Source organism: Chelonoidis abingdonii, chromosome 18 (assembly GCF_003597395.2).
Source record: "Chelonoidis abingdonii isolate Lonesome George chromosome 18, CheloAbing_2.0, whole genome shotgun sequence".
In the NCBI taxonomy this organism is placed as follows: Eukaryota; Metazoa; Chordata; order Testudines; family Testudinidae; genus Chelonoidis; species Chelonoidis abingdonii.
Genome location: NC_133786.1, coordinates 1,321,469 through 1,349,056, shown reverse-complemented (window position 1 = coordinate 1,349,056; position 27,588 = coordinate 1,321,469). Strand labels below are relative to the sequence as shown.

Here is a 27,588-nt window from a genome sequence, read left to right as displayed (position 1 = left end):
CACAGTGTCTCTGATGCAAGAGACTGCCCAGTGTTAACCAGCAGTGAGGCTCTTCCATTAACAGCTAAAATCACTGAGAGTGATATTAAGTGGTGGGACCTGAAGACACCTGGCTGATGGGCTGGCAGAGAAGCACAGAGCACTGATCAGCCTGCAGGGTGGCTGGCAAAGAGGAGCAGCGAGCGAATGCCCAGGTAGATGAGCGAGTAAGGTGCCTTCTTACCCCCCTTCACTGAGGATGAGAGGTAAACTCTTCAGATGCACCTCTGAACTCTAGGTTGCACTGACCAAGGACAACAACTGTGAGTGAGGTTCAGAGAAGGGATGGGCATGTTAAAGGGAGTTTTGCTTGCTGGATTTAAGAAACTAAGGGAAAAGGACATTGTCCAGATTACTTGGGGGGTGGGTCTTTTGCTCATAGTTTATGTTTATGAACCTTGTTTGTGGTGTTTTCTCAATTTAATGCCAGGTTACTTCCCTTCTTTCATTAAAAGTTTATATTTGCAATACTCAGACTCTGGGCTTATGAGAGGGGAAGTGTTGCCTATTAGAGGTGCCCAGGGAGTGGTGTGTAATTGTCCCAGGTCACTGGGTGGGGGCTCAAGCCAGCTTTGTGTTGTATTGTTGTGAAGGAACCCCTAGATACTGAACCTGTCCCTTGTTGCTGCCAACTTTGACTGGCAGAAGGGTTAGATTATTAAGCACAAAATTTCTTCCTTGAAAATTTCACCATCATAAACTCTAATAAACCGCAATAACTGGGCAGTGTCATGTAAATCGCTTGAATTGTCCACTGCAAGGGTATTTTTTACATCAGAAAGCAGTACTGACAAACTATCCTTGTAAACTACCTCCATTCTTTACACTCCCATGGAATCAGACAGGGAAACTTGCTTCACACGGTTCACAATGACATCTTTGTTTTTATCTCCAGCAAAAAGCTCCTCCAGCATTTCCAATGTGCATTCCTTCACAAGCTCAGCATCCAGCAGAGGGTTTTTCTTTTTAGCTAGTATCCACATTAAAAGAGAAGCAGCTGCTGCTTTTCCCTGTGCAGTAACTGATATTGTGAGAATGATATTTGAAGTGTGATACGAAGATCTGCAGTTTTGTCACATCTTGCAACACTGCCGGGAGGATAGGCCATGTTCAAATTACAGTGCTTTGATTCAAAGTGGTGCCTCACCTTGATGACCTTACAGATGAATACCATGGTTTGGCATATTAAACACAAAGGTTTTGCATTTAAATGGCACGGCAAAATAAAAAGAAAACTCTCTGTCCAGTTTGGGTTAAAAACTCAGTTTTTGTTGTTGAGTTTGCAACATTTACTCCCACTTGCATTCATTTTTTGCTCCATTTCTATCACTAATGAAAAAAATGCGTGGTGGCCAGGGCCAACCTTAGTGAAAATGGTGTCCTAGGCGTATTTGTATTTTCTCACCCTTTGTCATAAATCTAAAGGGAAAGGTAACAATCTTTATGTATGCAGTAACATAAAATCCCTCCTGGCCAGGGGTACAGAATCCCTTTACCTGTAAGAATCCCTTTACCTGTAAGGGGTTAAGAAGCTCAAATAACCTGGTACCTGGTTGACGTCTGACTAAAAGGAGCAATAAGGAAAGAAGATACTTTCAAATCTGGGTGGAGGGGTATGACACAGTAGGAAGTGACCTGGAATGTCGTCTAGTTTTACTGGAACTGTCTGCATGGGGGATGGGGAGATGGCTGCAGTGAGTTTTCAGTTTTGGGCTGGCTGGGGAATTGGAGGGAACTCCAAGGCTGGGGTCTAAGATCCCTCCCCTCCAGAAGGACCTGACTAAGGGGTCCTGTTTATGCCTACAAGCTCTGTTTTGGACTGTGTTCCTGTCGTCTAATAAACCTTCTGTTCTATTGTCTGGCTGAGAGTCATGGTGAATTGCAGGAAGGTGGGGTGCAGGGCCTTGTCTCCCCCAAACTTCATGATGAGGGGGGAGAGATTTTGTTTCGGCTCTCTTTGTTTATTCCCTCGCTGGACAGAGAGAGAGACCAGACAGAAAAAGAACATCTCCTAAAAACATACCTGAAATGAGCATCTAAAATTACAGAAATTGTAAGGTAAGGCAAGAAAATGCATTAGATTATCTTTTGTTTTATCTCTTGAATTTCCCCTATGCTAAGAGCGAGTTTTATTCCTGTTTTTTGTAACTTTGAAGCTAAGCCTAGAGGGGAATCCTCTGTGTTTTAAATCTTTTTATTTACCCTGTAAAGTTACCTTCCATCCTAATTTTGCAGGTGTGATTCTTTTACTTTTTTAAAAATAAAATTCTTCTTTTAAGAACCTCATTGATTTTCAGTGTCCTAAAAGCCCAGGGGTTTGGTCTGTGCTCACTTTGTAACCAATTGGTTAGTACATTATTCTCAAGCCTCCCCAGGAAAGGGGGTGACGGGGTTTTGGGGAATATTTGGGGGAAACAGGGACTCCAAGTTGCCTCTTTTCCTGGATTTTTGTGTAAATCACTTGGTGGTGGCAGGTATACCATCCAAGGACAAGGAAAGGATTGGTGCCTTGGGGACGTTTTAACCTAAGCTGGTAGAAATAAGCTTAGGGGATCTTTCATGCAGGTCCTCACATCTGTATCCCAGAGTTCAGAGTGGGGAAGGAATCCTGACACCCTTTCTTTGAGTTCAGCCCCAAGTGGTGGAGCTTGGGCCGGCAGCACCAAGCAGCAGGCATAGGTGTAGTTTGACTTCTGTATTTGGAAGTACAGGACCAGTGGGGCTCAGGCCATCCCAGCATGGCAGGGCCCAGGGATGGAGCACCACCTTCAGCCCCAACTCACCTCAGCAGGCCACCCAGCCTATCTGGGTTGGGAGGGCGCAACCAAAATTTGTAACTCAAAAAGTCTGAAAATCACTCAGCGTGCAGGGAGGGGTTATCTAGGGACTGTGTGCAGGCAAGGGTGTAGCTCAGGATGCCAGCAGGGGGTAGTTAGGGGCTGTTTGCCAGGAGGGGTGTAGCTAAGGGTGCAGGCAGCGGGTAGCTAGGGGCTGCTTGCTAGGAGGGGTGTAGCTCAGGGTGCAGGGAGGGGCTGTGCTGCTGCTGCGGGGTCCAGCTGTGCCCTTGGTCCTTAGCTGGCACAGTGCGGCCAGCTCTGCTCCTTATGGCTGTGTGCATGCTGGCCAGGCTGGCCATTACCCAGCCCACATGGGGAAACTGACCTGGTTGCACGGAGCGCTTGGCGTCACTGTTTGTGGCCCTCCCCCCAGATATTCCTCAGTGTCCCCCTAGGGTCTCGGGCCAGCCCAACGTCCCGCACAGAAGAACATTTGTAGGGGGGCAAGTGGTGATGCAAGGTGCTCTGTGCATCTAGGTCAGTTTCCCAATGTGTGCTATGCTGTGAGGCATCTCAAGCTGCCTTATTTTTTTAAAGATGAGCTGGAGGGCCACACAGAAAGTCTTGGAGGGCCACATCTGGCCTGCGGGACACCTACTGAGTATCACTACAATAGAAGGTTTGATGTAACCAGGAAAATTTTTTGACTCTGGAACTCCCTGAACCCAAGAGTGATGCAATCTGAACAAAGATTTGGAAGATCATCAAGATTATTAAATAGCAAAGGAAAAAACACCCCTTCTGCTGAAAATATAGAAAACCATAATTAACACCAGTCTCAAACAAATATGTCCTGTCAACAGAGAACATCCACACCTCAGTGTGCAGATTTCTGTTCTGCCCATTCTTGTGAATCTAAACTGGGATTTTTCTTTCTTTCTTTTAGCTTTTTGTTCTAATTCCGAACAGAAACAAATTCACCATGGAATAAAAATTGCATTTTTGACCAGCTCTAGAAACAAGAGCACTGCTGTGATGTGCCGTATATATTAGCAATCACTAGCTGCATTGTTCAGTAGGCTAGCAAGTCCGTGCTCTACATTGTTCTAACTGTGTCATGGTGGAAGGTGGTACAAACATCCTCAATGTCACTCTCAAGCAAACAACAGCGTAGCTGACAAAACCCCCATTACATACATATGAGGCTGTTACATTTATAGTTCCACATTATACATGCTTTTCAATTATCAAGGGATGGTGACCTAAATTCATGCAGTTTGTGAGAGATCTGTTCCAATCTCTGACAGGCACTCCATTCTCACATTCTATTATTCTTATTTCTCAGAATGGCTAGTGAACATCATATCACTTTATGCATTTACATTTTTCCGTTATCAAACTGAAAATGGTGTCCCAGAACCTATTAGGGTTCGTTGTTTTTTTTACAAGTAATGCAAAAAATAGAGTCTGGGAAGTACCTCTGAGTCAGAAATATTGCCATTCAACACCTCGATATCGGGGTCCCTCCAATCCTCAGTGATTGATGAGATGTAATTGTCCGTTAAAGCATCCCAAACCCTGAAAGTAGAAAAACATGTTAATAGCTGCCAGGTGGGGCCAACCCTGCCTAAAGGATAGAAGGGCTCACCTCAAGAAATAATTGTCTCAGCATGCTCTTTTCAAAACAGCCCTGAAACAACATTCATAGATTCACAGATTTTAAAGCCAGAAAGGACATTGTGATAATTTAGTCTGACCGCCTGCATAATACAGGCCAGAGAACCTCAGCCAATAAATTCTGCATCAAACCCATAACTTCTGTTTGAGCTATGGCATATTTTTAGAAAGATATCCATTCTTGATTTGAAAACTTCACAGATTGAGAAACCAATTGTTGATTATCTTCGCTGTTAAAAAAGAAGTGTCTTATCTCTAGTCTAAATTTGTCTACCTTCCTCTTCCAACCTTTGGACTTTTGTCTGCTAGTTTAAGGAGCCCTCAGCTTTCAGAAATCTCTTTCCCCTGTAGGTACTTGTAGACTGTGATCAAGTTACCTCTTAAGCTGCTCCTGTATAGACTAAATAGATTAATGTTCTTTAGTCTCCTACTGCAACACAGGGATTCCAGACCTCAGATTATTCTTATAGCTCTTTTCTGAACCCTTTCCAATTTTTCAACATTAAAGAGACAAGACCATGAAGGAAATGGAAATACCAGTGCACCATCTACTACATTCTGTGTGGCTGAATGACCAAAGCAGCAGCAAAATTAGCTCCTTCAGAACAAGGATTTAACAGCCAAGCTCAACATGATAAATTGCAGCAATTAATGCAATCTCTGACACCACTCCCTCTAGATCCAGCCAAAAGTCAGCTACTAACAAGAGGATTTTTAAGTATTAAGAGTTTTGCAGCACAGGTGAAACTATTACAGAGAGCTCTCTTTAGCCAAACGGACTGGTAGTTACAGTCTGCTCAAAAAGGAATGAGGGAAAAAAACAGCACTTTAGCCCAAACAAAATGGCTGCAGCCAGATACCAGGTCCAAGGCACTGAAGCAACAGAATCAACAACTACCACTACCACCATGATAGCCATAGGGATAGTAGAAGTAATTGATGAAAATATGATGATTGTGATAGGGAAAAAATGGGAAAGAGGCAGTCCGTTTCTCACTGCAAGGTATTCTGGATGGCCAGCAACAATGACACATGGACTGAACTTCAAGGGGGGCTGAGATAGGGAATGACTGTGGCTCACCCCAACCCCCAGACAGTTCTTTGAATTCTGGCTTTCCTCCTTGCTGTCTATTTTTGCAAACAAATGTAAATTGAAAACACAGTAGGCCACCCTCCTCCAGCAGATAATGATTGACCATGCTCTATTGTAATTAGACTGCATAACTATAAGAACAGACAAGCAATTTCAACAGGTCATTTACGAAGAAAGAGGACGGTCTCTTTTGCCTGTGTCTTGTCTGGAGATCTAGCTATATACGTGCTGTATGCATAAAACACAGGAGGCTCACTGAAACATGAGAACATGCACAGCATCGTTAGAACGTTCAGAAAATTAATGGGGAAGTGTTTAACTAGCACTAGGCACGTATAAATGGTAATTTTCTGAGATTTATAACTCAGACAAATCTGGACAGATTTTCAAGAGCACAACACCTTTGACCTATGAACTGACCCTTGCCAAATTTCAAACATCTGTTAAAAACAATGGAGACGAGAGCTGTTCACAGAAATGGTTGGGGAAATATTTATCATTGCCAAATCAACTTATTCTTCTATAATCTTGTTTTCAGAAACAACTGAATCATTTTTTGCTGAGACTTTTTTTAAAAAAAATCAATCTTGGCACAGATCCAGAGTAGAAATTTTCAGCCTAAATCATTAAAGTTTGGCAAAGTTATAAGTAAATGAAAACAGAGGTTTCAACAAAAAATGCCAAACAACTTTATCGACTGCTATTGCTACTTTTCTACCAATAATAATACCAAGAGGTAAATAGTGGTGTGCTGTGACCAGTGTTCAATATATTTATAAATGATCTGGAAAAGGGGGTAAACAGTGAGGTGGCAAAGTTTGCAGACAATACAAAATTACTCAAGATAGTTAAATCCAAAACAGACTGTGAAGAGTTACAAAGGGATCTCACAAAACTGAATGATTGGGCAACAAAATGGCAGATGAAATTCAATGTTGATAAATGCAAAGTAATGCACATTGGAAAACATAATCCCAATTATATATACAAAATTAACGGATCTAAATGAGCTATTACGACTCAAGAAAGATCTTGGAGTCATTGTGGATAGTTCTTTGAAAACATCTGCTCACTGTGCAGCGGCAGTCAAGAAAGCTAACAGAATGTTATGACCTGTTAGGAAATGGATAGATAAGTGAGAAAATATCATAATGTCACTATATACGCCCATGGTACATCCACACCTTGAATACCGTAGGCAGTTCTGGTTGCCCCATCTCAAAAAAGATATATTAGAATTGGAAAAGGTACAGAGAAGGGCAACAAAAATGATTAAGGACATGGAACAACTTCCATATGAAGAAAGATTAAAAAGACCAGGACTTTTCATCTTGAAAAAGAGATGACTAAGGAGGTATATGATAGAGGTCTATAAAATCATGAATGGTGTGGAGAAAGTGAATAAGGAAGTGGTATTTACTCCTTCACATAACACAAGAATGATGGGTCACCCAATTAAATTAACAGGTAGAGATTTAAAAGAAGCAAAAGGAAGTACTTCTTCACACAATACACGGTCAACCTGTGGAACTCATTGCCAGGAGATGTTGTGAAGGTCAATATTATAATAGAGTTCAAAAAAGAATTACATAAGTTCATTAAGAACTGATCCATCAATGATTATTAGCCAAGATGGTCAGGAACACAACCCCATGCTCTGGATGTCCCTAGCCAGGGCCACCCAGAGGATTCAGGGAGCCTGGGGCAAAGCAATTTTGGGAGCCTCTTCCATTAAAAAAAAGTTGCAATACCATATAATACTATATTCTTGTGGGGGCTGCTCCGGGGCCCAAGGCCAGGGGCAAATTGCCCCACTTGCCTTCCCCCCTCTGGCCTCTGACTGCCAGAAACAGGAGTGGACAACAGGGTATGGATCACTTGATGATCTGGAGGATGGCATGGATTGCACCCTCAGCAAGTTTGCAGATGACACTAAACTAGGAGGAATGGTAGATACACTGGAGGGTAAGGATAGGATACAGAGGGACCTAGAGAAATTAGAGGATTTGGTCAAAAGAAATCTGATGAGGTTCAACAAGGACAAGTGCAGAGTCCTGCACTTAGGATGGAAGAATCCCATGCACTGCTACAGACTAGGGACCGAGCGGCTAGGCAGCAGTTCTGCAGAGAAGGACCTAGGGGTTACAGTGGACGAGAAGCTGGATTTGAGTCAACAGTATGCCCTTGTTGTCAAGAAGGCTAACAGCATTTTGGCCTGTATAAGTAGGAGCATTGCCAGCAGATTGAGGGACGTGATCATTCCCTTCTATTCGGCATTGGTGAGGCCTCATCTGGAGTACTGTGTCCAGTTTTGGGCCCCACACTACAAGAAGGTTGTGGAAAAATTGGAAAGAGTCCAGTGGAGGGCAACAAAAATGACTAGGGGGCTGGAGCACACGACTTATGAGGAGAGGCTGAAGGAACTGGGATTATTTAGTCTGCAGAAGAGATGAATGAGGGGGGATTTAATAGCTGCTTTCAACTACCTGAAAGGGGGTTCCAAAGGGGATGGATCTAGGCTGTTCTCAGTGGTAGCAGATGACAGAACAAGGAGTAATGGTCTCAAGTTGCTTTGGGGGAGGTATTGGTTGGATATTAGGAAAACTTTTTCACTAGGGTGGTGAAGCACTAGACTAGGTTACCTAGGGACGTTGTGGAATCTCCTTCCTTAGAGGTTTTTAAAGTCAGGCTTGACAAAGCCCTAGCTGGGATGATTTAGTTGGTGTTGGTCCTGCTTTGAGCAGGGCGTTGGACTAGATGACCTCCCGAGGTCCCTTCCAACCCTGATATTCTATGATTCTATGACGACTGCCTGTTCTGTTCATTCCCTTGAAGCACCTGGCATTGGCCACTATCAGAATACAGGATAATAGGCTAGATGGACATTGGTCTGATGTTCTTATATAAGAGAACTGAAACAAATAGGAAGGGAATATGTCTCTTAATTTCTAGCCAGTCTAAACCCTCCTCCTCCTGTATTCTCTGTTATCATGTTCAAAGATCACTTAGAAATCATTTTAGTTAAGCTGCCATACACGAAGAGGCTACTGAGCACTGTTCAGGTGAAGGACGTGAACCTGGGAAGAGCCCTGGACCCAGCATTAGACTTGGATACGGAGTTAGGCTCTCAGTGTCAAAGCACTGATCTTCCTTGAGTGCTGGCCACCCAGCTGCTCAGGACACTCCTGCTGAATTGCAGCCTTAGGGCTGCTCAACATTAGAAGTTCGGTTGATCCAGCTACATCATTCAGGTTTATGAAAAATTCACACTCGTGAGCGATGTAGTGAAGCTAACATAAGCCCCAGTGTAGAGAGCACTAGGTTGATGGAAGCATTCTTCTGTCGACCTAGCTTCTGCCTCTCAGGGAGGTGGATTTAGGACAGCAATGGAAGAACCCTTTCTGTCACTGTGGTAAGTGTCTACACTGAAGCACAATAGCTGTACAATGGCAATGTTGCAGCTATGCAGCGGAAGCATTTCTAGTGGAGACAAGTGCTGAGTCAGTCGAAGAATTCACCACAATCTGACAGAGCAGTTTGCTAATTTGCAACATGTGAGCAGAAGGACTCAGTCCATGTTACAGATGACAGTAGGGTTCACTAAAACCCAGAGAACATCAGCAAAACAGGGGGGGTCATGTTTCTCTTGTTTGGGGATGTTGCATTGATTGAAACCATGTTTCTTCAATAAGCTGCACTGTAGTACCTATGGTAAGTGGAACCATGACACCTTGGCTGATCATTCTCCACAGCAGTGTAGAGGAGAAAATCACAAAGGGATATCACTAAGTCCTATTAATACAAGTATGAGCCACAGGACTAGTTATTCAACTATGCAAGAACTAGGGCTGCAGCCAGGCTTTACAGAGCCCTTTGATGACATTTTCTCTTACCACAGGGCTTCCTCCGACAGACCCACACTCCAGTGGTGACATCAGCACTGCATTTTCACTCTTCTACCATTTTTCTTCTTACACCCATGGCCTCAGGATAGCTTTCCCTCATCTATTTCCATTTTCCTTCCATCTCCTTTGTGTCACTCACTGTTGCCCCTTCTGTTTTTACCATAGCACCCCACGCCGTGCCCCCCAAGAGGCAGCTGCAGTCTAAGGTCCTCTGATGCAGTTCAAGAAGGTCCAATGGAGCTGTCACAGTCCCTGCACATTATTGGATCCATCACACCTGCCCTTTTAGGGAGGAAGTCCACAGAACCAGTGTCAAAACGGCAACTGAATTTTTTTAAAAATAGGAGCCTATGGTCAGGTGCCTGAATATGCTTTTTAAGGTATTGCCTCTCACATAGACTCATAGACTTAAGGTCAGAAAGGAGTTGCCTCCTTTCATAGATCTATATGGGATGGGAATAAACAGGACACAAAGGCTCCAGTAATAGGACTACTAACTCTTACATAGCACTTTTCATCAGTAAATCTCAAATTGCTTTACAAGAAGGTCAGTGTTATTATCACTCTGTTACAAACAGGGAAACTGAAGCACAGTGAAGTGACTTGCCCAAAGTCACCCAATAGTACAGTCAAGAATTTAACTTAGGATTCCTGAGTCCCAGTCCAGTGCCCTATCCACTAGGCAACACTGCCTCTCCCATTACCGCTGCTCAACATTTTTTTTTATGCTAAAATATGGAAGTTTAAGAATTTTTGAGACTCATAAAGCCAGCACAAACCCATCTATCTGGTCACCATGCCACCGGGTATATTTCCTAAATGGGAAGACATGATGAAGTTTCTAAAATTTGAGAGCTAGGTGAAATGTTTTCAGCAAGTACTTTATTCACTGAAAAATAAAGTACTTGCTGAAAACATTTCACCCAGCTCTCAAATTTTAGAAACTTCATCATGTCTTCCTATTTAGGAAATATACCCGGTGTCGAGTTCATAGAATAGTTTTAACTGAACCAAATTTGTGTTGAGTTCATAGAATAGTTTTAACTGAACCAAAAAAATTCAATTGTTTTGGTAATGTCAAAACAAAATGTTCTGGTTTGATCTGACTTGAACATTTTATTTTCAATTTCACGTATTTTGAGAAAAGCAAGGAGGACTACGTTTGCAAAAAGCCACAGGTGAGGACCTTCTTTATACTAGTGCTCTGTTATTCTGCTGAGGTGTGAAAGACAAAGGTTCAATGCCTGATGGGAAAACCAGAATTTACCATAGTATAGGATTGCCCTAGCCACTGGGGTATACTCATACCTGGTTTTCTCAGTCTTTCCAGCTGAAACTCTTCCATGATGTGTAAAATAATTAAAAATTCAATGGAGCAGTGACTTGATCTTGGGGCTCCCCCCTCTCCGGTGGGCACCCTAACTAGTAGAGCAAGGTGGAGTCATTCTTGCACTATGGTTGTGGCCTAATGACTAGTCAGTGTAATTTATACTGCTATTAACTGTCATTCTTCATGACAGTGAATAGTATTTGGGCAAGGAACTAAAAGCAAAAATAACTCTATGGCGTGATGGTTTGGACACTAGGCCACTAAGTGGCCAAACTTAAAAGCTGTTTCTGTGAGAAAGGTTAATGGTGCATAGGTAGTGCACCTACAATGATCAGGTGCTTCTGGAGGCTTTCAGGTCTACTTATTGCTATTAAATATTTACAGCACAGTAGAACCAAGAGGCACCAATCAGAGTCAGGCTGCACTGTGCTAAGAGATGTAAAGACAGTTACTGTTCTGTGGTTCGCTGTGGAAGTGCTATCTTAACTCTGAACTACTGGGTTTTTAACTCTAATACTCTTGAAAGACAACACAGACTAAAACACTGATGTGTGTGATGGACCCATGGGGTACAAAGTGACCTGTGGGAAAACTGTGCCCCCTTATCTCACCAGCCTGGGCTTTCTCTCACAATGTTATGCTGGTGACAAGCCACAAACCCCTCCAGGTGCTTGCTCTCACACAGCCTCTACCATATAGAAACAAACCCAGTGAAGTTACATGAATGCTCTCCAAGCCACTCATGAATTGTACACAGGGAGATGCCAGCATATTTCCCCCAGACTCAATCTTGTACCCCAGAAATGTCCTCTCTTATATTGCTCAAGACCTCATGAACAGTACAAGCTCACTAATTAGTTTGCCACTTCGCCAAAAGATAGTGGACATGTACCAGCTTTTGTAATCTGACCAGATTCCCCAAGCACTTTAGACAAAACTCACTGGTTAAAATAAAACATTAAAATAAGATTATTAACAAAAGAAAAATAGATTTTAAATGATTATAAGTGTTAAGCATAGAGGTCAGAGATCAATATATAAGAAATAATAAATAAAATTGCAGTCTAAATCCTGAACTTTATCAGTCTAAGCAAGATTTGCATCAAACAGTTTTTCTCACCCTACTGAATGCTACAAGCATCTCACAGTTCTTAATATACAGGCTGAATTTCCCTCTCAGCCTGGGACCAGTCTCCTCAGTCCAAAGTCTTTGTCTTCCCAGTGTTCTTGTTGCCTTCAGAGTAGATGGAGGAGGAGGGACGTGATCTCATGATGACACTGTCCCTTATTTTATATTCTCAATTCATGTCCTAGGAAAGATACTGGCCCAGACATGTCCTGGTGGAACTTGCTGAGTCACAGAGTTGAGCAATCACCAGAGTGTGGTGTTTGCACAGCTATCTCCTACTGAATTATAAATCTCTTATTTACAATTCCCTAGCTGGCCAGTGGTCCTTTATCACCTGCCTGGGTGTGGGTCACAACCCTTGTTGCCACGGGAGAGCCAGCAGTAGGCGTCTCCCAGACTCACAACATATTTCAATAACAACCATACAGCAAAATCTCATAACTTCATGCACAATAATGATATACATATTTTGACAGAATAATGAATTTCTGCAGGTCATGATCATTCATATAATACTTTACATGGCATACTTTGTATGACATATCACAACCATATACAAATGATGATTATGGGGGTTACAAGGTGCTATTTTGAGGTACAGTGCATCACAGTGTGCACGTACCTTTGCATCGTCTTAGCAACATTTTCAGTGTGGAAAATTCCTTAATTTTTTAAAGATCCTAACATACAATTGGGCAGTGCAGGGGGTTTGTGGAGCATTCTTCAGTGCATTTCAATGTATAAGAGTCACAGGAAGAGAGCCTCTTGCACTTCCACCACATCCATCAAGATTTATTCAGGTCTTGGAGACTGACCCATTGACCAAACTGGGGATGGGGGATAATAAAATGATCCCAGGAAAACTCTGCACAAGAACCTCACATTTTCCTCTACCCTCTTCTGTGGATTTTAACAGGGGAGGGCAAAATCTGCACATTAACTTTTTCTTTAACTGGAGCTCATTTCTGAAGCTTTTTGCCACATTAGCGGGGTTTTGTTTGTTTTCATATATTGTTTATACTTGTTTTGATAACACACAGAAATTGTGAGCTGTTTTTCTTGCTGAACCCAGATGGAGCAAATAATAGATGTGCTTGCAGAAATCAAAGCTGCCCAAGAAGCACTGACCGCTGCCAAAAGTAATTAAAACAAGACCTAAAACAAGAGCTAGAGACTTGGAAACATCTAGAGGTTGCCCAGAAAGGACTGAGGAGATGACCTGTGGTCAGAAATAAAAACAGTTTAGGGCAGCAGCTACAAGGTGTCCAGGCATATTTGGAAGCCCAGCTACAAGATTCCCAGTCTGGACAGGCAAGATAGATTGATGAGGTGACCATCAACCTCATTAGTAAGGACCAAAAGGTTTTCCAGGAAATAGTAATGAACAAGAAAACTTTGGCCAACTCAGAACTTGCTAAGAGAGATGGGCCCAATACAACTATGAACTTGCTCAGAACTTGCTAAGAGAGATGGGCACAATACAACTATGAACTTGCTCAGAACTTGCTAAGAGAGATGGGCTTAAGGAACTTAAAATTCACCTTGAGAAGGAACTCCGAGGGTCACCAACCACTATGGAACTCAGCCATCTGGTTGAGAAATTGGGCCAGATAGAGAACTTACATAAGACAGGACAACACTTTTCTACCTCATTTGTAGCAGTCACAGAAGCCCAGAGGATAGAGGGGAAATTTTCTAAACTTGAATAATACAACACAATACAACACAATAACAATATAATACAAAACAACAACAATAAATAATACAAGAGTCCCACTTTCTTTGAGGGAAAAATTCCCTGGAAGGTTTAATATCACTCTGGAATTTGAACAAGAAGTCTGCATAGTTGGTTGATGCAAAGATTTTAAAACCAGATGGGACATTATATAGTCCGACTTCCTGTATAGCACAAGCCATAGAATTTTGTGTAGTTACTCCTGTATTGGGTCTAATAACTTGTGTTTGTCTAAAGTATATCTTCCAGAGAAGCATCCTGTCTTGATCTGAAGATTTAAAGAGATAAAGAATAACAAACATGTCCTTAATAAAGACACTGAATTTCTGGCTTATTACAACAATCTGTAACTCACTAATTCTCCCCTCCTGCAGATGTGTTAACTCACCACTTCATCTGGGAAGCTTCTCTCTTTCACCAACAGAGGTTGGTCCAATAAAATATATTACCTCACTGACCTTATCTCACTAATGTGGAACTGCAAAGGTATATCATGTTTTCTGCTGTCCCCCATCCACTTGTCCGTAACCCTGTCAAAGAACTGTGTGACTGAAATGAGAAAATCACTACGCTCTCAAATGAACTCACACAGAAAAATAAAAAAAGAAAAAATACTATATTGCCCTTGAGTGAATGCTTTTCACAAACTCTCATTGTTAACATTTTGTATTTCTAATTTGAATTTGTCTCATTTTGGCCATGATTTTCTGAGGCCTGAGTCATGAACATAGAGGACTCAGGGAATTATAGACCAGTTAGCCTGAGAAGATACTGGAACAAATTATTGAACAACCAATTTGTAAGCCCCTAGACGATAATCTGGTGATAAGTAATAGCCAAAATGGGATTTGTTAAGAACAAATAATGCCAAAGCAACCCTCTATAACACTGATAGATATGCACAATTGTTTGCCTTCCTGCCCCCAGTATTAATACATACTCTGGGTTAATTAATAAGTAAAAAGTGATTTCATTAAATACAGAAAGTAGGATTTAAGTGATTTCAAGTAGTAACAGACAGAACAAAGTGAATTACCCAGTAAAATAAAATTAAACATGCAAGTCTGTGTCTGAGAAACTGAATACAAATAACATTTCAGCAGTTCCAGTAAGCTTCCTTTTACAGATTACTCTCCTGCCAGTCTGGGTTCAGCAATCACTCACACCCCCTGTAGGGACTGTCCTTTGTTCCAGTTTCTTTCAGGTATCCTTGGGGGTGGGGAGGCTCTCTCTTTAGCCAGCTGAAGACCACTAGTGCTCCAGATCAGTGTTTACAGTTAGATTAGCACATGTATCCCCATGACAATGGACTAGGTTCAATGAGTGGTGGAACTTTCCATTCCCCCCTAGGCCGGACAAAGACACCCCCTCTGTGATCTTTTTTTAATACACTGATACAAACAAATACAAATATTGCCCCTCCAAAGAGGTTATTTAGCACCATGACCTTGTACATGTTGGTTCAGTGAAGACATTGTTACCCATCAGCCTGTCATTCTGACTTTATCTTTCAAAGGGGTTAGTGTGTCCCTGTATCACTTTTGGGGTGTTTATTTATACCATAACTTTGCGTCAGGGTGTTCTGCTACTACCCTTCTGGAATCTGTTTATGCAAGTGTCCATTGCCTAGTGCTTCTTTGGAGTGTTTGTGTTTTGAAAAACTAGCCATATTCTTGCCAAGTTCATGTTCTGGACACCGAGCCTGGAGGTAGGCATGTTTTGTAACAGGGCCTAACACTTGCCCAGAGCCTAACTTTTGCTAACTTCGCTGTATAGCAGCAGGGCCTGACTTTACTTAAGGCCTTAGGCCTCATACCAGGCTCCTTATATCTCAGGCCACGTCTATACGACGCGCCATATCGGCACGTTACAATCGATTGCTCGGGGATCGATATATCGCGTCTCGACGCGATATATCGATCCCTGAGCGCGCTTACATCGATTCCGGAACTCTACCAAAACCAACGGAGTTCCGGAATCGACATGGCGAGCCGCTCACATCGATCCCGTGCGGTGAAGACGGGTGAGTAGATCGATTTTAGATAATCGATTTCAGCTACGCTATTCTCGTAGCTGAAATTGCGTCTCTAAAATCGATTTTCGCGCGTCGTGTAGACCTGGCCTCAGGCTCTCTCTTTCTACTACAATAGATAACAAGTTGGCTAAAGGGGAGGATGCAAGGGGTTGTTCTGAAAGGTGAACTATTGGGCTGGAAAGACATTACTAGTGGAGTTCCTCAAGGATCAGTCTTGGGACCAATGTTATTAAAAAAAAATTGTGAATGACCTTGGCACAAAAAGTAGGAGTCTGTGAGTGAAATCTGCTGATGATATAAGGATGGGAAGCATCATTAATACAGAGGAGGACTGGAATGTTACACAGGAAAATCAGGGTGATCTTGAAAAGTGGACTAACAGAAATGGGATGAAATTCAATATTACAAAATGCAAGGTCATGCGCTAATAATAATAATTTCTGCTACAAGCTTGGGGCTCATCAGCTGGAAATGACCGAAGAGGAAAGATACCTGGGTGTGCCGGTTAATCACAGGATGATGATGGGCCACCAGTGCCATGCAACTGCATAAAAGGCAATCGGAGAAGGGGCCTTTAGATATGGGCTGGCTTGCGCCCACCACCCCTCACCTCCAAAACTTAACAGGTGCCAAAAAGGTAAATGCGATCCTGGTATGTATCAGGTGAGACATTTTCAGCAGAGATAGAGGAGTATTAATAGCACCGTGAAAGGCAATGGTCTCATTTGGAACACTGTGTGCAATTCCAGTGACTCATGTTCAAGAAAGATTAATTCAAACTGGAAAAGGTGGAGAGAATACCTACTGGGATGATCAGGAGAATGGAGGTTCTGTCTCATGACAAAGACAGGAACAGTGTGGCTTGTTAAGTATAGCAAAACCAAGACTGAGAGAGGATATGAATGCGTTCTATAAATACATCAGAGGTAAATACCAAGGAGGGTGAAGAGCTATTAAAAGGTAAAGGATAATCTTGGAACAAGAATAAATGGGTATAAACTGTCCATGAATAAATTCAGGGTGGAAATTAGAAGAAAGTTTCTAGCCATCAGAGGAGTGAGGTTCTGGAACAGCCTCCCAAAAGGAACTGTGGGGGCAAACAACTTAATTAAATTTAAGAGAGAGCTGCACAAATTTATGAATATGAGTGTATCATGGGGTTGCTTGTGCTGATGGGGGCAGGGCTTAGGAGCCCTTAAGGTCCCTTCCAGTTTATGCCTTGTGTTGCTTCAGGGCTTCAGTCAGGGCTTCAGGGCTTCACCCTCTAGGCATCAGGAAAGGATGTCCTCTCCCCTAAGCATTCTGTTGTTTCATATTTTTTGTCTTCGTGTTAACATATGGCTGTGAGAGCTGGAGATCTACTAAAACATTAGACAAAAAAACTAGACTCCTTCAAAAAATAAGTGCCTACAAAGATTCTGGGCATTGGTTGGAAAGACTTAATCATCAACAAAGAGATCGAAGAAATCACCCACAGTTCATTTCCACCAGAATCAGAAGGAAGCACTGGACATATTTGTGGCATGTACTCTGGATACCAACACACAGACTCCCACATGAAAGTGTCATGTGGAAAGCAACTGGTGTGAGGTAACGAGGGTGTCCAAACAAAACAAAACAAAACACCTTAGGAAAGGCAGAATAATCAATCTCAACACCACACAGCAATTGGAAGAAGCAGCAATTGACAGAGAGGAATGGAGGAAACTGGTTTCCATCCTGTGTGGCAACAGTGGTGCAGGAAGGATGTTTTTTTTAAAAAAAAGCCTTTAAATCTGCTCTTGTTAAACTGTTTGAAATGATAATTAAAAACAGAATAATAAAACACTTGGAAGATCATGAGATGATTAAAAGAGAACATGATAAAATTATATAATTACATAAAATAATGATGGGTTTAGAGAAGGTAGATTGAGAATTTCTATGCTCTCTCATAAAAACAAGGGGACATTCAATTCAACTGAAAGGTGGGAAATGCAACACTGATAAAAGGAAGCACTTTTTCACACAACCCGTGTAATTAGAACTCAGAGGAACTCACAGGAAGTCATTGAGGCCAAGAACTTAGCAAGATTCAAAAAGGGATTGGACATTTATATGGAAAACAAGAATGTCCAGAGTTATAATTAAATATGAAAAAACTTTTGGAAGGGATATTAAACCTCCTGCATTAGGGCTTCAGCCAGTTAATAATTACTGGAGACTAGGAAGAGACACAATGTGGGGGGCACATTACCCTCACATCTACCTACTGCTTCTTACACCCTCCTCTGAAGCATCAGAAATAGGACATTGGGCTAGAGGGATCTCAGGTCTGATCTGGTCTGGCAGTTCCTGTGAAACAGACTGTGTACAATGTACTTTCAAATGGACTACATAAACAAACTGAAAATCAGAGTTCTAGCTTTCATATTACTTGGAGCAATAGTAAGTCAAAAATCCTTCCAGATAAAAGCAATGGTGTCCCTTTAACAAATAGTTTGTGCAAGTGCTGAAAGAACCTCTTCCTGCTATGCTGCACTTCTAAATGATAAACACAAGAGCATCAACCAGAGAATCTGCCCTTCACAGAATGCTTCTGCTGAATGAGATCAGCTAAATAACATTGTTCCTGCAGTGGAGCTTCCTTAGGCCAAGATTTTCAGAACAGGAGCCTAAAGTCAACCACTTTAATACACTTTTAGACATGCAGGCTTGAATTTCAAAGGAGCCTGAGGGAATTAGGAGCCCAAATCCTATTTCAATGGGAACTTTACCTAACTCCTCAGGCTCCTTTGACAATTCCAGCCTTAAATACATTGCCTGATTTTCAAAAGTGCTGAGCATCCAAGAGGTTCCAGTAAGCTCAATATCATAGACCAGGGGTTGGCACTCTTTTGGAAATGGTGTGCAGAGTCTTCATTTATTCACTCTAATTTAAGGTTTCATGTGCCAGTAATGCATTTTAACGTTTTTAGAAGATCTCTTTCTATAAGTAAATTATTGTTGTATCTAAAGTAAACAAGGTTTTAAAAATGCTTAAGATGCTTCATTTAAAATTAAATCAAAATGCAGAGCCCCCCGGACTGGTGGCCAGGACCTGGGCAGTGTGAGTGCCACTGAAAATCAGCTTGTGCCATAGGTTGCCTACCCCTGTCATAGACACTAAGGCTTAGTTCCCATAGTTTTTGTACCAATTTAATTCTTGGTCTGTTTTTTTACTGAAATAGTTAAATCAGTGCAGCCTCTGATGTGGATACAGTTATACCAGTATAAACCCCTTTATATTGGTACAACAGCAGGGGCGCCATTTATAGAGACAGGAGAGGATATGGGGGATGTTGCCCTCCCTGTGAGACTCCGTACCTCAAAGTAGCACCCAGGAACCCCTACATTCACCACTGTGATCTGATTGTGATTTTTTTGTACAAAGTCTGCCTTGTGAGGAATCATTTAAGAAGGCTTGATTTGTTGAACATTAATATCCTATTGAATTGTTTGTACTATACTTATATGAGAAGTTATGAAGTATTGCTAAACGTGTTACTAAATATGTTGTGAGGTTGGTAACACCCACAACTGGCCTTTCCGTAACAACAAAGGAGCAACTATCACTGGCCAGACAGGCACTGATGGCCCATCAAGAAGAATCCACTCTCCCAGAAGCTCCTCAGAGAAAGCACATACACAATGAGGACTGCCTGACCCCACGTCACAGCAAGGATCTTTCTAGAAGCTGGAAGAAAGTATAATAGAGGGACAGTGACATCATCACTTGGCTTCTCTCCTCCCCAATCTCAACACCTGGAAGATCGTCTGGAAGACACAGATTTTGAGCTTCAGAGTTTGATCTCAGGCTGGAAAGGGAATCCAGCCTGTGTACTGAGAATTGTGACCTGCCTGCAACATCTATTAGGGTGAGAAACTGATTCAAATCTTCCTTAGGCTGTAGAATGTAGACTGCAAATTTATCTTTACTTCTTATGTAACCAACTTTGGTCTTTATACCTACTACTTATAATCACTTAAAATTAGGGCTGCAATTAATCGCAGTTAACTCACACGATTAACTCAAAAAAATTAATCATGATTAAAAAAATCAATCGTGATTAATCACACGGTTAAACAATAGAATACCAATTGAAATTTATTAAATATTTTGCATGTGTTTCTACATTTTCAAATATATCTATTTCAGTTACAACACAGAATACAAAGTGTACAGTGCTCACTTTATCTTATTTTTATTACAAATATTTGCACTATAAAAATGATAAAAGAAATAGTATTTTTCAGTTCACCTCATACAATTACTGTATTGCAATCCCTTTATCATGAAATTGCAAGTTACAAATGTAGGGTTTTTTGTTATATAACCGCACTCAAACCCAAAATAATGTAAAACTTTAGAGCCTACAAATCCACTCAGTCCTACTTCTTGTTCAGCCAATCGCTCAAACAAGTTTGTTTACATTAATGGGAGATAATACTGTCCACTTCTTATTTACAATGTCACTGGAAAGTGAGAACAGGTGTCTGCATGGCACTGTTGTTGCAGGCGTTGCAAGATATTTATAAGCCAGATGCACTAAAGATTCATATTCCTCTTCATGCTTCAGCCATCATTCCAGAGGATATGCTTCCATGCTGATGACATTCGTTAAAAAAATAATGCGTTAATTAAATTTGTGACTGACCTCCTTGGGGGATAACTGTATGTCTCTTCTTCTGTTTTACCTGCATTCTGCCATATATTTCATGTTATAGCAGTCTCAAACGATGACCCAGCACATGTTGTTTATTTTAAGAACACTTTCACTGCAAATTTGACAAAATGCAGAGAAGATACCAATGTGAAATTTCTAATGATAGCTACAGCACTCAACCTAAGCTTTAAGAATCTGAAGTGCCTTCCAAAATCTGAGAAGCATGCTTTCAGAAGTCTTAAAAGAGCTACCTTGCATGTGGAAATTACAGGATCCAAACCACCAAAAAAGAAAATCAACCTTCTGCTGGTGGCATCTGACTCAGAGGATGAAAATGAACACGCATTGGTCCGCACTGCTTTGTATCATTATCAAGCAGAACCCGTCATCAGCATGGATGCGTGTCGTCTGGAATGGTGGTTGAAACATCAAGGAACATATGAATCTTTAGCACATCTGGCATATAAATATCTTGCAACAGCAGCTACAACAGTGATGTGCAAACACCTGTTCTCATTTTCATGTGATATTGTAAACAAGAAGCAGGCAGCATTTTCTCCTGCAAATGTAAACAAACTTGTTTGTCTGAGTGATTGACTGAACAAGAAGTAGGACTGATTGGACTTGTAAGCTCTAAAGTTTTACATCGTTTTCTTTTTGAATACAAGGTTTTTTGTACATAATTCTACATTTGTAAGTTCAACTTTCATGATAAGGAGATTGCACTACAGTACTTTTATTAGGTGAACTGAAAAATACTATTTCTTTTGTTTTTTACAGTACAAATATTTGTAATAAAAATAAATATGTGAGCACTGAACACTTTGTATTCTGTGTTGTAGTTGAAATCAATATATTTGAAAAGCAGAAAACATCCAAAAATATTTAAATAAATGGTATTCTATTATTGTTTAATAGCGCAATTAATCACAATTAATTTTTTAATCACGACAGACGTATTTAAAAGCTATCTTTCTGTAGTTAATAAATCTATTTATCTAAAACAGTGTGGTTTTGGCTGAAGTGCTAAAGTGTTCAGATGCCTAAGTAGCCCCTGGAATCATGGTTAAAGTTGCCCCCTCCTGCCAAAATCTGAAATTGTGTCCCTGTATAACCGCATGCACACTAGGGGGGTCTAGCAGTGCAATTTTGTGTTTAGACAAGTCCTTAGGTACTGGAGCTGAAACATCCCCTGGTCATCCAGTTCCTGCAGTCCATTGGTCTGAGTAGCCCATGCTACTCAGTAGCCCAGTAACCCAAGGCAGCTCTTTGTTCTTTTCAAACGTCTTACTAGTCTGTGACAGCCCCTCAGCTAATAGATCTGATCCTTTGAGCAGCTTTTAGATACAGAGACAATCCTTCTAGTGGTTGTTGCCACGTGCAGTACCCTCTGATGCTCTGATTTAGTGATAGTGCCTCTTTGTCCCTCGTCTTCTTTCTAGTCCCTTCTTCCCTTTTACTTTCCCCTTCTTGCTCTTTTATGCCTTTTATCATATTCTGTTCTATGATCTGAAAGTCCTGCTCATGGAAACACAGATCATTCTTTATGCAAGTAAATTTGTTTGATCTCCATTTCCAAGTCCTAGAAATACTTGCCCCGACACCCATACCCACACACATACACCCAAAAACCTCCTTAGAACTGAAGAGACAAGATTAAAGTTGACAAGCACAAATTTTAATTTATTTTTTAAACATCATTTATTTCACAGCCTTTCTGCCCTCCCACCCTCTCAGGGGATGGCTACACTTGAAATTTCAAAGCGCTGCCACGGCAGCACTGTGGGAGCGCTGCTGTGTCAGCGCTTTGAAGCATGATTGTGGTCGGAGCGCTGGGAGAGAGCTCTCCCAGTGCTGCATGTAAACCACATCCTCTACGGGTGTAGCGTGCAGCGCGGGAGCCGCGCTTCCAGCGCTGCCGCACTGATTATACTGAGGCTTTACAGCGCTGCATCTTGCAGCGCTCAGGGGGGTGTTTTTTCACACCCGAGTGCGAAAGTTGCAGCGCTGTAAAGTGCCAGTGTAGCCATACCCTCAGTTGATCTATTCCATCAAATTAATGGGAAGCACTCTGTTGGGTGACCCTAAATGAATAAACCCAAAGCATTGTGTTTCTGAAGGGCAGAATATGGAAGCCTGTCTGTGTATCTCACATTATAAATCCCTAGTAATAAGAATGGAGCAGAGTCATGGTATCATTTGCCCCAACTCTAAACAGAGTTAAGGGTTTGCCTACAACAGAAAAGTAGATCAACTTAATCTAGGTTGTCCTACAGCCACTGCAGTAATTCAGTCGGCTGTTGGTGTCCATGACAAGGCAGTAGTGTGTATACTGACATAGTAGGTCAACATAAGCTGCCTTACGTCAACTTAACTCTGTAGTGTAGATCAAGTCTAAGGCCTTGTCTACATGACATAGTTTTGTTGACAAAAGTCAGTTTTCGTTGACAAAAGAGTGGAGGTACACACAGGGCTGGTCTACACTATGAGGGAAAATCGATCTGAGATATGCAACTTCAGCTACGTGAATAACGCAGCTGAAGTCGAAGTATCTAAGATCGAATTACTCACCGTCCTCACGGCGCGGGATCGATGTCCGCGGCTCCCCATGTCGACTCCGCAACTTCGTTCGGGTTGGTGGAGTTCCGGAATCGATATAAGCACGTTCGGGGATCGATATATCGCGTCTAGATGAGACGCGATATATCGATCCCTGAGCAATCAATTGCTACCCGCCGATACAGCGGGTAATGAAGACGTAGCCACACTGAAATGCTCCTCCTGCCGATGTAATTCCCCTGCTACCCAGGCATAATAAAACCACCTTGACGAGTGGCAAAAGAACTTTTTGCAACATATTTAGAGTGACACAGCATCAGTGTAGACACTTGTGAAAGTAGAATGAATTATATTGTAAAAGTAGAAAAGATTAAAGAAATGCTGTGTGTACCTTTAAGCAAAAGGGCTGAAATGCTGCAGTCAAGGTGTCAGGAATGCTCCACTTAAGGGCGATTGGTGAAGTATTAGCCTTAGATCGATAAGAGTTAGTAAGGAAGTAGGATATGCATACTGTGCCCCAGGTAAATTTTACAGTTTTGCTCTCTTTATCCCTTTGTTTAGTTCCCGCCCTTTTATCTGTGTAAACAGGGGCGGCTCCAGACCCCAGCACACCAAGCGCGTGCTTGGGGCAGCAAGCCGCGAGGGGCGCTCTGCCGGCGCCGCAAGAGCGGCAGGTAGGCTGCCTTCGGCGGCTTGCCTGCAGAGGGTTCGCTGGTCCCGCGGCTTTGGTGGACCTCCCGCAGGCGTGCCTGCAGAGGATCCGCTGGTCCCGCGGCTTCAAAGCCGCAGGACCAGTGGACCTCCACAGGCAAGCCGCCGAAAGCAGCCTGCCTGCCATGCTTGCGGCAGCAAAATGCCTAGAGCTGCCCCTGTGTATAAATAAGATAGTTCGTGTCTTGCATGGTGCTTGCATTATCTGGGTAGTATTAGCAGAGCGCTGTGCTAATAAAACAGAGTGGTCTGACAAACTGTGAGTCCTGAGTCTAACTTTGACACACTGCACTTGCTTATGTTGCCCTAATTGGCCTACAAGTGTCCCACAATGCCCTTCATGACCACTCTGATCTCAGTTTGAACTCTGCTGCCCTGAAGGGACACAGGTATGTGCCCCTCCTCCTTTTAAAGGTCAGGGAATTTTTGAAATTTCTCTTCCTGTTTGCTCGGCATGGACAGTTCACACAGCATCTTCCCAGCTGCGTGGAATACACAGGAGCTGTTGGATCTGCTGGGTCTGTGGGGAGAGGAGACTGTGGAGTCGCAGCTTCAATTCAGCTATAGGAACTTTGATATCTACGGGCTAATTGCAAGTGGCATGCAGGAGAGGGTCACAAAAGGGACACACAGCAGTGCCATGCTAAGATCAAGGAGCTGAGGCAGGCATACCAGAAAGCAAGGAAGGACGACCGTCACTCTGGTGCAGCGCTAAAGACATGCCATTTCTACAAGGAACTGCATGCCCTCTTGGCTGCAACTCAACCTCCATCGCCTGGAGCCCAGTGGATACTTCGGGGGTAGGGGGGAACAGAAGGAAGCAGCCAGCAGAGTCAATTCCAAGGACAAAGTGGTAGACAAGGAAGTGGAGTTGGAGGAGGATGTGGAACACAGGAAAATGTCATGCGGTGATGTGGTGAGTTGGGATCTTTTTTTGACTCTGGAAAAGTCTCTGACTCTAATCAGTCCCAACACTCTGGCTCCAGTGCACATGAAGCAGGGGATGCGAGCGTAGGTAAGCATGCATTTTACTTTGATACTTCATGGTGAGAGGAAATTGAGTTCTCATGTATTTTGTTATACGGTAGAGGAAGGATAAGGGAAAGAAATTAACAACAGAGCTAATGCAGCTACACAGTGGAGGAAAAGTTTGTTAATGTACACCGGGATATCCTGGGAATCCTCCAAAGAGATCTCTAGGAAATTTTCCTGCAGATATTCTGCAATCAATCAACTTGTTTTTCCCCCCACTATAGGAAATTTTGCTGCACCCAACTGGTAATTATTCTGCAGGGACCAAAGCAGCACACAGGCGAGTAGTATACAGAGACAGTCTGAAGCTGCACGAATGAAAGAGATGCATCCTTGTACCGTGGTTACCCTCAGGAGTGAGATCTCGGGTTTGATTACCCCACCTATGGATAAGGATACCAATATTCAGAATATTTCCACTAGGAGCTTGTAGGAACCCCCTTCTCAGACCACCCAGGTCCCTTGTTCCTTCTTGCCCATTCCCCACTTTCTAACCCTCCCCCGCGCACCGAAATCACCATATTTCAGACTCACACCAAGCTGTACGCTAGCCAAGGGACAGTGAGATAGATGTGTGTGTAAATTTTGTGATTCACAATTGCAAGCACACTCACAACACTGTGTCAGTTCATTGCTTCTTTGGCTTCTGAAGATGTGCCCACTTAGAATCATAGAATATCAAGGTTGGAAGGGACTTCAAGAGGTCATCTAGTCCAACCCCCTGCTCAAAGCAGGGCCAACCTCAACTAAATCATCCCAGCCAGGGCTTTGTCAAGTTGGCCTTAAAAACTTCAAAGGAAGGAGAATCCACCACCTCCCTAGGTAACCCAATCCAGTGCTTCATCACCCTCCTAGTGAAAAATTTTTTCCTAATATCCAGCCTAAACCTCCCCCAGAGCAACTTGACACATTACTCCTTGTTCTGTCATCTGCTACCACTGAGAACAGTCTAGATCCATCCTCTTTGGAACCCCCCTTCAGGTAATTGAAGGCTGCTATCAAATCCCACCCTCCCCCACTCTTCTCTTCTGCAGACTAAATAATCCCAGTTCCCTCAGCCTCTCCTCACAGGTCATGTGCTCCAGCCCCCTAATCATTTTTGTTGCCTTCCACCGGACTCTTTCCAATTTTTCCACATCCTTTGTGTAGTGTGGGGCCCAAAACTGGGCACAGCACCACAATGGCAGAGTACCTCCTTCAGATAAGGCAGCAAACCAGGAAGAGTAAGGAGGATATGTTTCGTGAAGTGCTGCAGTCAACAGCTACAGCAGATACTGACACAAGAACATGGAGGGAGAAAATTAATGAAAATATCAGGCTGGATAGCCTGGAAAGGAGAGAAGGACAGCAGTGGATGATTAAGCTACTGGAGGTCCAGGCAGAGATGCTCAAGTCCCTCATTATGCTTCAGTCAGAGCACATCCATGCATGAGTCCTCCTGCAGCCAGTACAGAATTCCATTCCATGCTCTCCCAAAACTCCCTCACCACATTTTGTGCACGTTCCTGGTCCCTCTCAGTTGTACCCTTGCACTCAACCCCTAGGGCAGTGGTCCCCAGCCTTTTTGGATGGTGGGCACCAGCCGAAGGACCACTGTGGCGGTGAAGAACCCGCCAAAATGCCGCCGAATTTCGGTGGCGACGCATCTCAATGACATCGCTTGCCATCGACAAGCGACGTCATCGAGAGACGTCCCTGCTGAAATTCGGGAGCGACGCCTCTTGATGACGTCACTTGTCAACAGCAAGTGGCGTCAGCGAGAGGCATCCCCGCCGAAATTTGGGGGCGACGCCTCTTGATGACATCACTTGTCTACGGCAAAAGCGGCATCATCGAGAGGCATCGCTGCCGAAATTCGGGAGCGATGCCTCTCGATGACATCACTTGTCAGCGACAAGCATCATCATCGAGAGGCATCCCTGCCAAAATGCTGCTGCGGCATTTCGGTGGATGCTCTCCCGGGGGCCAGGAAGCGGGCACATTAAGATGTCCCTGTGGGCACCATGGCACCTGCAGGCACCACGTTGGGGACCCCTGCCCTAGGGGCTGTTTTCACAGTGAAAGCTGGAATTACACTCAGCTGTGATAGCCATAACTGAGAGACTATTCCTCATTTCCATGTCCCCTATTTGATGAATATTTTATTTTTTGTCCTGTTATTAAACTTTATTTTTATACAAATATACTCTTTATTTGTATCATATGCACATTAGCTGATGGTAACAATCAAACACAATGGCTATTGGAAGGAATATTTGCACAGTATAAGTAATGCTCAGGAATCAAGCATTATAGGATTCATACAGGGCGGCAAGTAAACACTGCCTGGCTGAATACCTCATATAAAGACACATTGCTAGAAATCATTGTCAAAATACTCCTTCAAAGCCTCCCTGATTTGAATAGCATCCTGTTGTGCCCCTCTAATTAACCTGGTATCTGGTTGCTCAAAATCAGCAGCAAGCTGACCAACCTCAGCACTCCACCCTGGGGGAAACTTCCCCCCTTCACTTCACAACTATTATGCATTGTACAGCAGGCTGTCAGAATATTTTTCTTGCTGAGGTCTAACCTGCCAAAAATTCAGTGCCAGCAACCTTTTAATCTGCCAAAGATACATTCAGTGGTCATTTGGCACCTGCCGAGCCTATAGTTGAAGCGCTCCTTGCTGTTGTCTAGGTTCCTAGTGTAAGGGTTCATGAGCCATGAGAGCAAGGGTCTCCCAGGATCAGTATGGGCATTTCCACATCCCCCACCAGAATCTTGTGGTCTGGAAAGAAAGTCCCAGCATGCAGTTTGCTATACAGTTCCTAAAGATGCTGTGACGGTGCTGCCCATGGGACCCAGCTGAGGTCACTCAATTAGGGTGAACTGCAAACAA

The 27,588-nt window shown here is 42.9% G+C and overlaps 1 protein-coding gene across 2 annotated transcripts in view; it reads right to left on the bottom strand.

The window, feature by feature from the left end:
- The window catches only part of FEZ1 (fasciculation and elongation protein zeta 1), a 141,429-nt gene that overhangs the window by 99,688 nt on the left and 14,153 nt on the right, over positions 1 to 27,588 (bottom strand). For both annotated transcript variants that reach the window (XM_032766972.2, XM_032766981.2), the window contains exon 3: positions 4,295 to 4,394. In XM_032766972.2, the coding sequence (XP_032622863.1) occupies positions 4,295 to 4,394 (100 nt within the window). The remainder of the gene's footprint in view (positions 1 to 4,294; positions 4,395 to 27,588) is intronic.